General features: G+C 57.4%; 1 protein-coding gene across 9 annotated transcripts in view; it reads left to right on the top strand.

The window, feature by feature from the left end:
- Positions 1-13,079, top strand: part of Gramd1a (GRAM domain containing 1A) — a 23,451-nt gene extending 10,372 nt beyond the window's left edge. For 2 of the 9 annotated variants that reach the window (XM_048791032.1, XM_048791038.1), the window contains exons 2-20: positions 332-548; positions 630-650; positions 1,126-1,210; positions 1,332-1,435; positions 1,508-1,603; positions 2,023-2,103; positions 3,494-3,606; positions 3,771-3,921; positions 4,395-4,593; positions 5,695-5,856; positions 7,538-7,656; positions 7,739-7,881; positions 9,077-9,180; positions 9,262-9,435; positions 9,535-9,622; positions 10,353-10,364; positions 10,700-10,807; positions 10,888-11,008; positions 12,618-13,079. In XM_048791032.1, coding sequence (XP_048646989.1) covers positions 332-548; positions 630-650; positions 1,126-1,210; positions 1,332-1,435; positions 1,508-1,603; positions 2,023-2,103; positions 3,494-3,606; positions 3,771-3,921; positions 4,395-4,593; positions 5,695-5,856; positions 7,538-7,656; positions 7,739-7,881; positions 9,077-9,180; positions 9,262-9,435; positions 9,535-9,622; positions 10,353-10,364; positions 10,700-10,807; positions 10,888-11,008; positions 12,618-12,716 — 2,197 coding nt within the window. In that variant the 3' untranslated portion in view covers positions 12,717-13,079. Of the gene's footprint in view, positions 1-331; positions 549-629; positions 651-847; positions 1,002-1,125; positions 1,211-1,331; positions 1,436-1,507; positions 1,604-2,022; positions 2,104-3,493; positions 3,607-3,770; positions 3,922-4,394; positions 4,594-5,694; positions 5,857-7,537; positions 7,657-7,738; positions 7,882-9,076; positions 9,181-9,261; positions 9,436-9,534; positions 9,623-10,352; positions 10,365-10,699; positions 10,808-10,887; positions 11,009-12,617 lie in introns of those variants that run through there. The other 7 variants (XM_048791039.1, XM_048791036.1, XM_048791033.1 and 4 more) reach the window with 7 other exon arrangements.
- Positions 13,080-14,003: the final 924 nt, after the last annotated feature.

Genomic DNA, 14,003 nt, shown 5'->3' with positions numbered 1-14,003 from the left:
GGATGGGGGTTAATGGGCCCATAGATGGGCCTTCAAAAACAGGCCTGGCAGGGCGCAGTGGTGCACGCCTGTAATCCCAGCAGCTTGGGAGGCTGAGGCAGGAGAGTCGCGAGTTCGAAGCCAGCCTCAGCAACTGAGTGAAGCCCTAAACGACTCAGTGAGACTCTGTCTCTAAATAAAATACAAAACAGAGCTGGGGATGTGGCTCAGTGCTCAAGTGCCCCTGAGTTCAATCCCTGGGGCCCCCTCAAAAACCAAACAGAAAAGAAAACCCAGGCCTGTCCCCATCCCCAGCCCGTTTCCCTCAACACCCCTCTTCTCTCCACCCCAGCACCACGCCCCACTCTGGCCGGAGCACACCCAGCAGCTCCCCGTCTCTCCGCAAGCGGCTGCAGCTCTTGCCCCCAAGCCGGCCCCCTCCTGAGCCAGAACCAGGCACCATGGTGGAGAAGGGGTCAGATAGCTCCTCAGAAAAGAGTGGCATGTCTGGGACCCCCAGCACCCAGAGCCTGGGCAGCCGGAACTTCATCCGCAACAGCAAGGTTGGTGTAAGCGCCAGTTGGGGGCACAGAGGGGTGGCAAGGTGGGTGACCCGAGGCCTCATCCTAACTCCTCTCTTTCCCTTGCAGAAGATGCAGAGCTGGTACAGTGTAAGTATCTGGGCAAGGGGACTTGCTAGAGGGGGCAGGAGGGAGGGGTCCATCTGCTGACCTAGAGCCCCAGGTTGAAGCAGTCAAGAAACAGGGGCTGCAATTAGCAGACCAGAGTCACACCCTGTGCTGCTAGTTATGTGCTGTGTGATAAAGGGCATCAGTTAACTCTCTGGGCCTTTCAAACTCTCCTTAAGAAACAGCCCTGCCTTACAAGGCTGAAGGGGACAGTCAATGGGAGTTGGTGATGCTGGCAGGACTTGACATAGAATCTGGCTGATCTAAGAAATCAGAAAATGACAGCTGTCACTCAAGGGATCCTCATGTCATGGGCAATAGAAGGCAAAGCAGGTTAGATACTGAAACTTCAGAGCGCCTAAGAGGCTGGGAAGACTGAGGGGGCTCTGGAAGCTTTGTGGGGCAGAGCTGCAGGTGGGTATCCCCATCCAGGTTTTCTCTCCCAAACTTCTCCTAGATGCTGAGCCCCACCTACAAACAGCGCAATGAAGACTTCCGGAAGCTGTTCAGCAAACTCCCTGAAGCTGAGCGCCTCATCGTGGGTGAGTCCCTGCACCCCAGACCTGGTCCCATCCCCTTGACCTGTGTTTCCAGCCTCTGGACTGCGAGAACAGCCAGCCAGGTGACTCCAGTATCTACCTGTCTCTCCTCTCCCGCTCTCAGATTACTCCTGTGCTCTGCAGCGTGAGATCCTCCTTCAGGGGCGCCTCTATCTCTCTGAGAACTGGATCTGCTTCTACAGCAACATCTTCCGCTGGGAGACCACGGTGAGCTGATGGGAGGGAGAGGCCTCAGCGTGGCGGGGCCCTGGCCCCTTCTGACCCTCCTGCCCCCTTCAGATTTCCATCCAGTTGAAGGAAGTGACGTGTCTAAAGAAGGAAAAGACGGCCAAGCTGATCCCTAACGCCATCCAGATCTGTACAGAGAGCGAGAAGGTGAGTCCAGGGACCCAGTGGTCACTGATCTCAGCATCTCCCTGCTCCCCTGACCCAAAGCCAATCAAAACCAAGCTCCGTTTCTTCTGGACCCCAAACCTCTCTCAGGTCCGTCACCTGCTCTTTATTCTCCCAGCCCCTGCCATGGCCGGGCTCCCATCCTCTCTGACCTGGGTCCCTACCTCAACTTCCTGTCAGATCCTTTCCTCACACAGCCGCTCAGGGACATAGCGAAATCCTTCCCTCCCATGTCTCTAGCAACTCAGATGTCCTTGCCCCTTGGATGCCTCTCTGATGCTCCATCCTGTCCTCTGCATTATTGCCTCAGGNCCCGCCCCACCTCTCCCCTGGCCCCGCCCCATCTCCCCTCTGGCCCCGCCCCATCTCCCCTGGCTCTCACATGCCCTTCTTCTCTGCAGCATTTCTTCACTTCCTTTGGGGCCCGTGACCGCTGCTTCCTCCTTATCTTCCGCCTCTGGCAGAATGCACTGCTGGAAAAGGTGAGCCTGGTGAGGCCTGAGGGAGAAGCAGGGTGCCAGGGGACCATGGAGCCAGGGATGCCAGACCTCAAGGAACAGGAGGAACCCCCAGCTCTTCTCCATGGACACCAGGCCTCATATAGCCTCATAGGTCCATCCAGGGACAGCCAAAGGCTTCTTTCAGGCCTGACTCTGAAGCTGAGTCTCCAGCAGAAGAGAGGAGTGGGTGTAAACCAGTCGTTAATCATCCCTGGGGCTGGGGAAGAGCCCCGCACTGGGCAGCAGCAAGGTTCTGCTGGCGGGAATGTTGGGTGCTCCTCACACAAAGGCTGATGCTGGGGGCCGCAGCACCTTGGAACATCCGCACCCCCTCCTCCAGCTCTGCTGTGTATGCCCTGCCATCTGAGGACCTCTTATCCCCGGGGGGCAGCTCCAGCTGTGGTCACCCCCAGAAGTAAGAGTGCCAGAGAATCCACCGAGGATCCTGAGGGGACAATGCAGAGTTAGTGTCCAGAGAGGCCAAGGGCAGAGGACAGTCACAACTCAGGCCCTGCAGTTCCAGCCCCATCACTGATTAGTGCCACCTGGGGCAAGTCATTAAACCCCATCTGGCCCATGGGGACCGCCCCTACTTCACAACACCCAGAGCTGGGTCCGGAAGAAGCACTCAGTGATGTCAGCTTGTCTGAGGTGGGTGGGCTGGTGACTAGCGCCAGAGCTCTCCACGGCCTCCTGGGAGCTCATCCAGCACTGCTACTTCCCAGTCAGCTGACCTTGGCATATTACACTGCACCCGGCTTAAAATGAAGACGGTATCTTAGTGCCCACTTCCCAGATCCGTTTTGAAGTCCTGGTGGGTTAGCGGACGTGGGTTAGCAGAATGCCGGGCTCCTCATGGCACACCAGTGAGTGCCAATTGCTGCCACCACTATCACTGTTATTATTTCATCACTGTTGTCATCCAGCCACTCTGAGCACAGGCAGCTGAAACCCCAGGGCGTCTGAGGACACCTGAAGAAAGAGTCGGGGGCACTGTAGCCATCGTGGGTGGGAACATGAGCTCTGGGTCTGGCTGCACTTGAATCCCAGAGGCAACTGGGATTCACTAAAGTGACCTCAAGCATATAATTTCCCATTCTTGGGCCTCCTGGACTTCTGTATTCTCCTCTGTAACAATAGAACCTTAACTGGCCAGAGCCTTGGAGGACTTGATAGGTCAGAGGTGTAGTGCCCAGGCACAAGGTCTGGCAGGCGGGAGATGGGTTTCCTGCCCGAGGGGGCGGGGCCTGGCTCATGAGGTCATGCTGCCCCCTTGTGGACGTCGGGGGAACAGGAGGCTGAAGACTGGTGGGGAACCTAGAAGGGAGGGCTCTGGCTGGACGTGAGGTCTTCCCCATTCCTGCCTACCCAGACGCTGAGTCCCCGCGAGCTCTGGCACCTGGTGCATCAGTGCTACGGCTCGGAGCTGGGCCTCACCAGCGAAGATGAGGACTACGTCTGCCCCTTGCAGCTGAATGGTCTGGGGTGAGTTGGAGGTGAAGGGGCTCCAGGGTTTAGAGACCAGATGGGGCTGTGTGCAGAGTTCCAGAAGGGCCAGGTGGACGAGGTGGGTGTGCAGGGCCTGGGAGGCCCAGGAAGGTGAATGGGGGCTGGAGGATCAGTGGTCCCACGTTTTCCCTTCACTGCAGGAGCCCCAAGGATATGGGAGATGTGATTGCCCTGAGCGACATCACCCCCTCTGGGGCTGCCGACCACAGCCAGGAGCCAAGCCCCGTGGGATCGCGCCGTGGCCGCATCACCCCCAACCTGTCCCGGGCCAGCAGTGATGCAGACCATGGGGTGAGCAGGAGGGTACAGGAGAGAGGAGGGTGCTGACTGGGAGGGACAATGGAAGGATGGCAGAGAGGGACTAACTAAGAGACATGGGCGAAGGAGGGGACGGTTGGAGGTGGGAAGATGGTCAAGGAAAGTAGGGCTGGATAGGGAAGAGAGACAAATGGAAAACGGGAAGGGTGAGAAGCAGAAGGAGCAAGTTGGATGGGTGGATGGATGGAACAGGGACAGACAGATGGACAGGAAGGCAGAAAGCATCCCAAACAACCCTGGTTGGAGCTAAGAGGAGCCCTCATCTGGGTGTCCGCGGGGCCTCTCAGCTCAGCCTGAGCCCCAGGTGTGCACACCAGCTCCCCAGCATTGGCTTCACTGACCAAGGTCTGAGCAGTGTCTCAAATCCTTGCAGCCAGTGTGCACCCAGGGAGGTCCCCAGGCTGCGATGGGGGTGGGGCAAGGCTGTATGAATCCTTTCTCTGCAGGCAGAGGAGGACAAGGAGGAGCAGACGGACAGCCAGCCAGATGCCTCCTCCAGCCAGACAGTGACTCCAGTGGCAGAACCCCTGAGTACAGAGCCCAACCCACCTGATGAGCCCACTTCCCTGGGCCCTTTGGACTTGCTGCCCAGGGAGGAGCTGTTAACCGACACAAGTAACTCCTCGTCATCCACGGGGGAGGAAGGTGAGGAGGGAGGGCTCGCGTTCATTCCCTTCCTTACACACAACGACCCTTTCTCAGGAGAGTGAAGCAGGAGGGGATGTATTGGCTCATGGGACTAAAAAATGCAGGAGGTAGGCAGAGATGGCATTCAAATGGCATTGCTAGAAGTCTCTCTGTCCTGAGCTCCGCTTCAAAGGCTGCCTGGCAGGAAGAATAAGAGCACAGACTTGGAAAGCAGGTTGCTGGGGTCCAAATCCTGGTTGACCTAATTTCTAACCAGGATTATGTAATGTGGGCACATTGTCGAACCTCCCTGAGCCTTGATTCTCCCATCTGGAAAATGGGGAAAGCAGTAATAATGTCCACTTCCTAGGCTTGTCGTTAAGGTTAATTAAATGTTAGTACGTGTTAAAGTGCTTAGGCCAGTTATTCTGTTCATTTTCTCTGTGCCAAAGAATTGTCAGGGTATCCTCTATTCTCGTGGGGGCAGACAGAGCCCCTGCCAAACCTAGTGTGAGAAATAACGAGGTGCCACAAAAAATCAAACACGTGCCAGAAAGTGGGTGGGCAAGGCAGACCTTTACTTTTGGCAGAAGGTGCGTTACTGGAACCCGTGTGCCTGGGCGGGCGGCTGTAGATCGTATCTAACCTAAGCAGGGCTGCCCTTCACTCTGATCGGAGGAGTTCGGGGTTACAATCTACGTGATTGGTTAATTTTAGCTTTAGGGCGGGCAAAAGGGAAGGGCTACAATTGGATCCAATTAAGCCTTTACTATGTTCTAAAAAAGGACCACCAGGCTTTCTATTTCTCACACTAGCTCAAAGAGAAGGGGCCTGCTTTTCCCAATAGCTACAGCAAGAATGTTAGGATTGCTTCTGATTGGTTCAGTCTGGCGAGTGGGCCCGCCCCCAAACCAATCTTTGTGGCTGATTGGCTGGCCTGGGTAACACACACACCCCTGGGCCAATCATCACGGCTGATGCCCCTGGGCGCCAAGCTGTGGCCGAGGGGCTGAGTTCTCTTTGGTCCAGGAGGATAGATGTGCATCCAGCCCACGAGGCCTGAAGTGGGGAGGAGCGGTCACCCAGAGAGAGGGAAGAATGGGACCTACCTCGCCCCAGCCCTTCTCTGTCTCCTAGCTGATCTGGCCGCCCTGCTTCCCGACCTCTCCGGCCGGCTCCTCATCAACTCCGTCTTCCACGTGGGAGCCGAGCGGCTGCAGCAGATGCTCTTCTCCGACTCAGCCTTCCTCCAGGGATTCTTGCAGCAGTGCAAGTTCACAGGTCAGGGGCGGGCCAGAGAGGATGCCAGGGTCGCCCAGGTATAGGAGAAGGGTGAGGAAGGCCAGCAGTCGGGCAGTGAAAGCAATGCCCGTGGCCCTGGGCACCGTGGCACAGTCCTGTAATACCAGCCACTCCCGAGGCTGAGGCAGGAGGATTCCAAGTTCTAGGCCAGCCTCGACAACCAGACCCTGTCTCAATAAAATAAAATAGCATCTGAGAGAGCTGAAGCGGTTCAGCCTCATACCAGCCTTGTAGCCTTGGGCAGGTTCCCAGCCACTTTGTGCCTCAGTTTCTTCTTCTGTTTACTGTTCACAGCAGCAGCTTATGGGGATCCCATTAGAACTAGATGAGTTAGTGTTAGGGTAGTGCCTAGAACAGTGGTATACAGTAAGGGTCTAATAAATACCAGGTAACGATCACAGTGTCCACTCGTGCAGGGCTTGGAGACCATGAGAGACCAGGGTAGATTAACTCCTGTTCTCAGTGCCCAGGATCTAGTGGGAACGGCAGGAAATGCACAAATAAGTACCACCTGCTGCAGGTGTGATGTGAGGGGCCCTGAGGCCACCAGGATGGCAAGATTCGGACTTGAAGGAAGGACAGCGGTTGGGGACAAATCTCCAGGAAACCGAAACCCTCAAAAACCCTTCTCTTGGGGAACTCATGTTCTGGGTGGGTATTGGCCAATAAAAATGGGTCTGTGGGCAGCTGTGTTTGGAGGGCAGTGAAGGGGCTGCTAGGACATGAAGCTGGAAGGAGGAACTGAGGAGGGTGCGAAAGGGAGAGGGCAGGGGAGGAGGCCAGCGAGGTCAGGCCTCCTCTAAGACTGGAGGCAGACACAGGGTCAGGGCTGGAGCGGTGAGAAGGAAGGGTTGAGGTGAGACCGCTGAGCGAGGCTGGGGGAGAGATTCCAGCAGGCAGCGCCTTAGTCATATGGTAATTTTTCCTTGTTTCCTCTGTTGAAAGTGAACAATATAGATTCCCCTGTGGTCCCAAGGACGGTGGGTGCCCTGTGTTGGGAGTAGACGGGCCTCACAGCACCAGCTTCCGTCCTGGGGATTGACACATCAGGCAGAAAACTCAGGCAGATAGGTTATGGTCAGTCTTGGCTTTAACCAGATATCCCTGACCAGAAACGGAGTCTGAGGGCAGGTGCCGAGCGGGAGGCTGGGGAGGAACCCCGCGCAGGCAGGAAGGGGCCAAACCAGGAAGGGTCCCCAGGAGCACTGAACAGATGGTGGAGCTGACCTTAGGGAAGTGAGGTCTAGGACTCCAGTGGGAGCCCAGAGGACACTGGGATGGGGACCCAGGGCAGCCGGGCTAAGGCCAGTGGGGCTCCATAGGTGTGAGGAGGCGGGAGGCTTCCGGGGAAAGGTACCCAGAAGGCTGAAGGTGCTTAGATCTGATGCCCCGGAGGGAAGCCAGTCTGGTACAGAGGGGGAAACTGAGGCTGCAGGTGTAGATGGGATGGCCCCAGGAGGGGTCAGAAGAGGGCCCAGCTGTAACTGTCATGGATTCCTAAAAGGAAGGCAGGGTAGATGGCAAGATTCGGACTTGAAGGAAGGACAGCGGTTGGGGACAAATCTCCAGGAAACTGAAACCGTCAAAAAGACTGAGTCTCCTACATCCGGAGGGCAGAGGACCCAGAATGGTTCCATCATTCTTTTCTTCTCTTCTTTAGATGTGACCTTGAGCCCCTGGAGTGGGGACAGCAAGTGCCACCAGCGCCGCGTGCTGACTTACACCATTCCCATCAGCAACCCGCTGGGCCCCAAGAGCGCCTCCGTGGTGGAGACACAGGTGGGGCCCGTGGGGTGGGGTGGCCAGCCAGGAAGAATGGCTCGGTGGGTGGCTCTAACTGCCCTCCTCCCCGTCCTTGCAGACGCTGTTCCGGCGCGGCCCGCAGGCAGGTGGGTGCGTGGTGGACTCGGAGGTTCTGACGCAGGGCATCCCATACCAGGACTACTTCTACACGGCCCACCGCTACTGCATCCTGGGCCTTGCCCGGAACAAGGCGCGGCTCCGGTGAGTCACCCCTTGGCCTGGTGGCCTCAGGGCCCCTACTCCACTCTCCTCACCCTGAGTCAGCTGCAGATCTCATCTTGGAGGAGGAACGGAAGTGTTGGGTCCCTGAGACCCAGAACTCTGAACAGCAGAGCATAGAGAGGGTGGCCCTGGGGATGACTGGTCCCATCTGCAGGGGGTGTTTGAGCAAGAGAGGGCAAGTGAGTGTGCAGGTGAACAGTTCACTTGTTCACCTGTTTATTGAGCATCTATTGTGTGCCCAGCCTATTCGAGACCGTGGGGCTACAGCAAAATTAAACAAAAACCCTTCTCTTGGGGAACTCATGTTCTGGGTGGGTATTGGCCAATAAAAATGATAATGAGCCTGCAGGACATTCACTAGTGATAAAAGCTTTAGGGAAAAGCACAGTGGGCTAAAGAGCGTGGGAGGCGCTGAACCAGCAGAGATTTTATCCTGAGTGTGCTGATCAGGGGAAGGTTTTCTAAGGAAAGAATATTTTATAAGCACGTGAAGGAGGTGAGGGCTGATGGCAGTGCAAAGGCCCTGAGGCAGAAGTGTGGGAATGGCTAGAGTGGAGTCAGTGGAGGAAGAGTAAGAGGTGAGATCAAGGAGATGGCTTCATGGTCCTGGTGAGGTGCACTGGGTCAGGGCTCTGAGCTGGGGGACCCTGACCTGACTCAGGTGTTCACAGGCTCCTTCTGGTTGCAGGTGGGAACAGATAACAAGGGCAGGGGCAGGGGCAGGAACCAGGGGACCTGACAGGGAGGAGGTGGCCACAGTGTTCAGGCAGGAGCAGGTGGAGGCTGGGCCAGGGCGAGGCAGCCCAGGGGAGGAGAATTTAGATTCTTGGACAGATGTTTGTAGGAGGAGGTGACAGGGTTGGCTGAGATGGAGTCCACGTGTGCATATGAAGGAAGGGGCAGGGTCACGGGGACCCCTGGGGGGGTCTGGGCCAGGACATCAGCGTGTGAGTTCACGGGGCTCAGGCAGTTGGGAGACTGGCCACGATGGCTGGCACGGACGGAGATGGGGTCAAGGCCAGGTTAGGGGGGAGGTCCAGGAAGGTGAGTGGGCGGGGAGGGAGCGCATCTGTGTGTCTGAGTGACAGAGGACTCTCCCTGAGTTAGCGGAAGAACCGAACTCCCCAGGGGGTGGGAGCCCGGCCCTGACCCTCTTCCTCTCTCTCTGCCCCAGGGTGTCCTCAGAGATCCGCTACCGGAAACAGCCGTGGAGCCTCGTGAAGTCCCTGATTGAAAAGAACTCGTGGAGTGGCATTGAGGATTATTTCCACCACCTGGGTAGGGGCAGAGGGCCAGCCGGGGCGGGGTGGGGTCGTGGCCCGGCTGGGTACACATCCAGAGCCCTCTGTCCTTTCCCAGAGCGGGAGCTCGCCAAGGCCGAGAAGCTGTCCCTAGAGGAAGGCGGGAAGGAGGCTCGGGGGTTGCTCTCAGGTCTGCGGAGGCGAAAGCGGCCCCTCAGCTGGAGGGGTCACGGAGATGGTCCCCAGCACCCGGATCCAGACCCCTGCACCCGGGCTGGCATGCACACCTCGGGTGCGTTCCTTCAGGGCCTGCTCGGGCAGGCGGAGGCGCTGGGGGCCGGGGCTGGGGTGGCTTTGTGTGCCGTTATCTGACCCTGATGCTGTCTTACAGGCTCCCTCAGCTCCCGCTTCTCGGAACCGTCCATGGAGCAGGCTCCTGGGGCAGGCATCCCCAACGCCCTGGTTCTCATCAGCATTGTGTGAGTAAGAGAGGCCTGCATCTACAGGCTGCTGTGGGGCCCTGAGCAAGTGCGTGGCCGCTCTGGGCTACCTTGGTGCTCCTTACACAGTGTAGATGCTCAGTTTGTCATGGAGAAGATTCTCTGCTGGAAGAGCCGAGGCCCAGGGGGCTATGGGAGGTCAGAGTAACTTGACCTTGATGGGGGCGGGGTGGGGGGGGTTGTAGATTGGCATCAAAGGCTAAAGAATCAGCCTGGTGAGCAGGGAGAGGTGTGCAAGTGAACTACGGCCATTGGTGCGTTTTACTCCTGTGTCCCTGCCCAGCTCTAAGCCGGGTGGAGGTTGGGACACCGTGACCACAGCCCTCAGGGAGACAGACGTGACGTGAGCCCAGCGGGATTAGGACTGGGGTGGGGAGGCAGTGGGAGGGCAGCACCTGCTTCCTCCAAGGCCCCACAGAGGGGCAGTCAGCACAGGATGTCTGAGCTGAGACCCGAGCAGACAAGGCCCACGATCAAGGTGGGGAGGGGACAGGTGCTCTGGGGAAGGGAAATAAGGCCCCCAGGATTGAGCTGACCCTGGGAGGGAGGGCAGGAGGCTATGCTCTCAGCCGTTCTGGGCCTCAGTTTGCCAGACCAGTTCAGGCGCAGCCACGTGGCCAGCACTGCCCCAGCACTGCCTGGGGTGGGGGAGGGGGGCGCCCGGCTTGGGCTCATGGCTCTCACTCTTTGCTCCCCTCACTGCTCCCAGGATCTGTGTGAGGTAGGGTCCCACGTCTCCCACCTGCCCTCCCCTCCCTGTGTCTCATCCCCCTGCAGCCTCGTCTCCCTATTCCAGGCCCCCCTGGGTCCCCAGGGATGTGGCCTAGGGTGGTGGTCAAGGGCCTGGGTATCATACAGGCCTGGTTTTGAACCCCGACTGTTTAACTACATACTGTGCATCCCTAAGCCTGTCTCTTACCCGCTCTGAACCTCAGTTTCATCCTCTGAAAAGATGGAGGTGTAATCTTAGTGCCCCCTTCAAGGTGTGGTTGTGTGGCGGGCTGTCCAGAGCTCAGTGCCTGACTTTGGGGCACTGACCTCTGACCCCTCCCCCAGCCTCATTGTCCTCATCGCCCTCAATGCCCTCCTCTTTTACCGCCTCTGGTCCCTGGAGAGGACGGCCCACACCTTTGAGTCGTGGCACAGCCTGGCCCTGGCCAAAGGGTAAGCGGGCAGTGAGAGGATGCTGGGCAGCTGGGCAGGTTGGGGAGGCCGGGGCTGTGCTCAGGCCCCTGTCCCTGCAGCAAGTTCCCTCAGACGGCCACTGAGTGGGCGGAGATCCTGGCCCTGCAGAAGCAGTTCCACAGCGTCGAGGTGCACAAGTGGAGGCGGATCCTGCGGGCGTCCGTGGAGCTCCTGGATGAGGTAGGGCTTCGCCAGCCGGGGCCCAGGCAGGGCTGTGGAGCCAGATGCCCTCCCCTCCCCGGGCCTGAGTTTCCTCCTCTGCAAAATGAGGAAGCCATTCCTAGTCCCCACCTCACAGAGTCGCTGGAGGCGTCCGTGGGATGGAGAAGGAATTTATTGGTTCTTATCCTGGAAAAAGTCCAGGGGGCTCCCTTCAGGCATGGCTAGATCCAGTCCCTCGATAGTAATAAGAATCCATCTCAGAGCATCTCTTGACTATGCCGATGCTCAGGGTTGGCTTTGTTTGGGGGGTTTCCTTTGCTGCAGGATGATCAAGGTGGCACCTGCCACTCCAATGGAGAGTTCACTCTCATTGGCTGCTGGGGTCATGGGCCCACCCCCAAAACAGTCACTACAGCCAGGGCTGGGCTAGATGCAGTCCTGTTCCTCTTGCTCCCTTCTGGCAAAAGGGGTCATAGCGTCTGCAGGCAGAAGAGAGGTTCTCCAAAAAGGGAGTTGACCCAAGTACCCATGTAGTGCAAGGGCAGGATCCAAATTCTACTGTGTGATCTTGTGCAAGTGTCTTTACTTTGAGCCTTGATCACATAATCCATGTCACCTCTTGTGAGGATGGAGTGGGTTAACATTTGGAATAATGCTGGGTCAAAAGTCAACGCTTCATAGATGTGTGCTGTCAGTCAAGCGAGCCGAGCACCAGGCGCACAGTAGTAGTCTAATCAGCATGCCCTCCCCATGTGGTGAGGATGCCCCCCAGCATACCCGGCCCCAGTGGACTCCAGCAGGCAGCTGTGGTGGGTCAGGGCAAATGTGGGGTGCTGGGGTAGGTGCCCTCACTGTGTGTGAGGGGGGTGATGGGAAACAGGGAAGGTTCTGAGGTGATCAGAGCCAAAATTGCCAGTCGATCACCCTTGTTGCACCCTGAAATCATGCTCACGGGGAGATGCCCCCAAGGCTGTGCAGGACATGATGGGGAAGAAATTAAGGCTCAAAGAGAAGGAGGGCAGAACTCTTCCACCCTGCATTAAATTTTTGATGATTTTTCTCTCTCAAATTGCCGTGAGTACAGAGTTGACTTCGCAGATTGATTGTAGCGGCAGATGCAGGCGGAGCACTTGCCCAGGCGGGGCTCCCCCGGGTGCTGAGCGCGGGTGACACTCCTGGCCAGCCTTGTAGGGATGCTCTAGTTTCCCCTCTGGTAGCAAGTTAGGAGGTACGCAGCATCCTGGGGTTCAGGGGGTCAGGAGCTTGCCCAAGGTCACAGGGGAAAGAGTCATCCTTAACATACATTCGGCACTTCCTGTGGGCCAGGTTCCAGTGTTCATCCTGTCCCTGAAATCGTCCCATGAAGCAGGGACAACACTGACCCACATTTCAGATGAGGGACTTGGGCCCAGGGCAGTAACAGCAAAACTGAGATGGAACCCCAGGCCACCTGACCTCACGCTCACACTGAGACCATCCTCTGCTGCCTCGGAGAAGTTAAAATGGGGTGCAGCGGGGTGTAGCGTGGCTTTGGTGACCTGTGTTGGGTAGGGGCGTGGCCTCCCGGCTGCAGGATGGGGTTGACATCACCCTCTCAGTGCTCACCTGCTCTGCCCCCTCCTGGCAGATGAAGTTCTCGCTGGAGAAGCTACACCAAGGGATCACAGTCTCGGACCCGCCCTTTGACACCCAGCCACAGCCACGGTCTGATGACAGCTTCTCCTGAGGGCATCCGGCCACACAGCTGTCCCCTCAAATGGACAGAAGGACACAAAGAGCCCCGGTGGCCACTGCTGGCACGGTGTGAGCGCCGGGAACCTCCCGCCTGCCCCTCCCAGTGGCCCTGCCGAGGGCCATGCAGACGTGGGGACCACAGAGCAAGATGCACTTTAGACCAGCGTGTGCAAGCCCGACCGCCATCGCCCGCCCGGCCGGGGAGCTGGTCTGGCCTTTGGCGGCCCCGCACTAACTTATTTTGCCTGGCTGGGGTTATGGGGGTACCCCCTGGGGTGCACGATTTCCTCAGCTCTGGGTTTAATGTATTATATTTATTTGGGGCTGACAGAGTTCCAATAAAGGGTTGGAAGTGGCTGTGCCTGTGCCTGGAGGGTCCCAGAACGGGTGGGGGCTTCCCGTCGCACTCGGATCCCACTGTGGTGGGGAGGCCATATCTGTCCATTTCCTGGGGCAGCAGGTGCTAAAGTCATTGGGGATCCCCCCTCTCCAGCAGCTTCCACCAGCTCTGCATCATCCAAGTCCAGAGAGGGCACCAAGGATAGACTCATCCCCGTGTCTGGGCTCAACTACTGCCTCTTAGAAGTCCTGTCCCCTGGAGCAGATCAATGACTTTGGACATGTTTCCTCTTTGTAAAGTGGGCATAATAACAGCACCTTTCTCTTAGGATTGTTAGAAGTTATCGGATCTCAGATTTAACCACAGGGGAATCTCCTGGAGAGCTGCTACAGGAATACTGGTTTCGGACTCAGTGGGTCCCGGCAGGCCTGAGCTGCGGTGCCAACACACTCCCAAGGTGAGGCTGACAGTGGTCCTGCAGGGACCACACCTTGAGAACCGCTATTATGAGAACCCAAGGAGTTAATCCATGTTATTACAGGCCCCGGCACAGAGTAAGTGTTCAATGAACGTTATGCTTATTGCAGAAAAGTTGAGAGGAAAAAAAGGAATACCAAATATGCACCATGCTCTGTGCTGAGATTGGATGTTCATTTTACTCTCACAGTGACTCCTTGAGGTAGAGGCAAATAAAGATTTATAGTGTCTGAGGCCACCTGGCAGGGAGATAGACTCCACGCCTGGCCTCTAGAATCCCCATATTTACATGCCAGGTTCTAACCTCCTTTAGGATCCCCCAGCAGCCCACCCAGGTGGAGGTTGTTTGGACACCTGTTTTATAGCTAGGAAAATGGACTTAGAGGTACAGTCTCCTGTGCAGTTAGAACCAGATCCACCTCATCAGACCCTGTTCTGGTTTCAGACTGAGGAAGCCCTTGA

The sequence above is a fragment of the Marmota marmota genome, unplaced genomic scaffold (assembly GCF_001458135.2).
Source record: "Marmota marmota marmota unplaced genomic scaffold, marMar, whole genome shotgun sequence".
NCBI classification, from domain to species: Eukaryota; Metazoa; Chordata; class Mammalia; order Rodentia; family Sciuridae; genus Marmota; species Marmota marmota.
The sequence above is the reverse complement of the archived record's forward strand: the minus strand, read 5'-3'. Positions and strand labels throughout refer to the sequence as shown.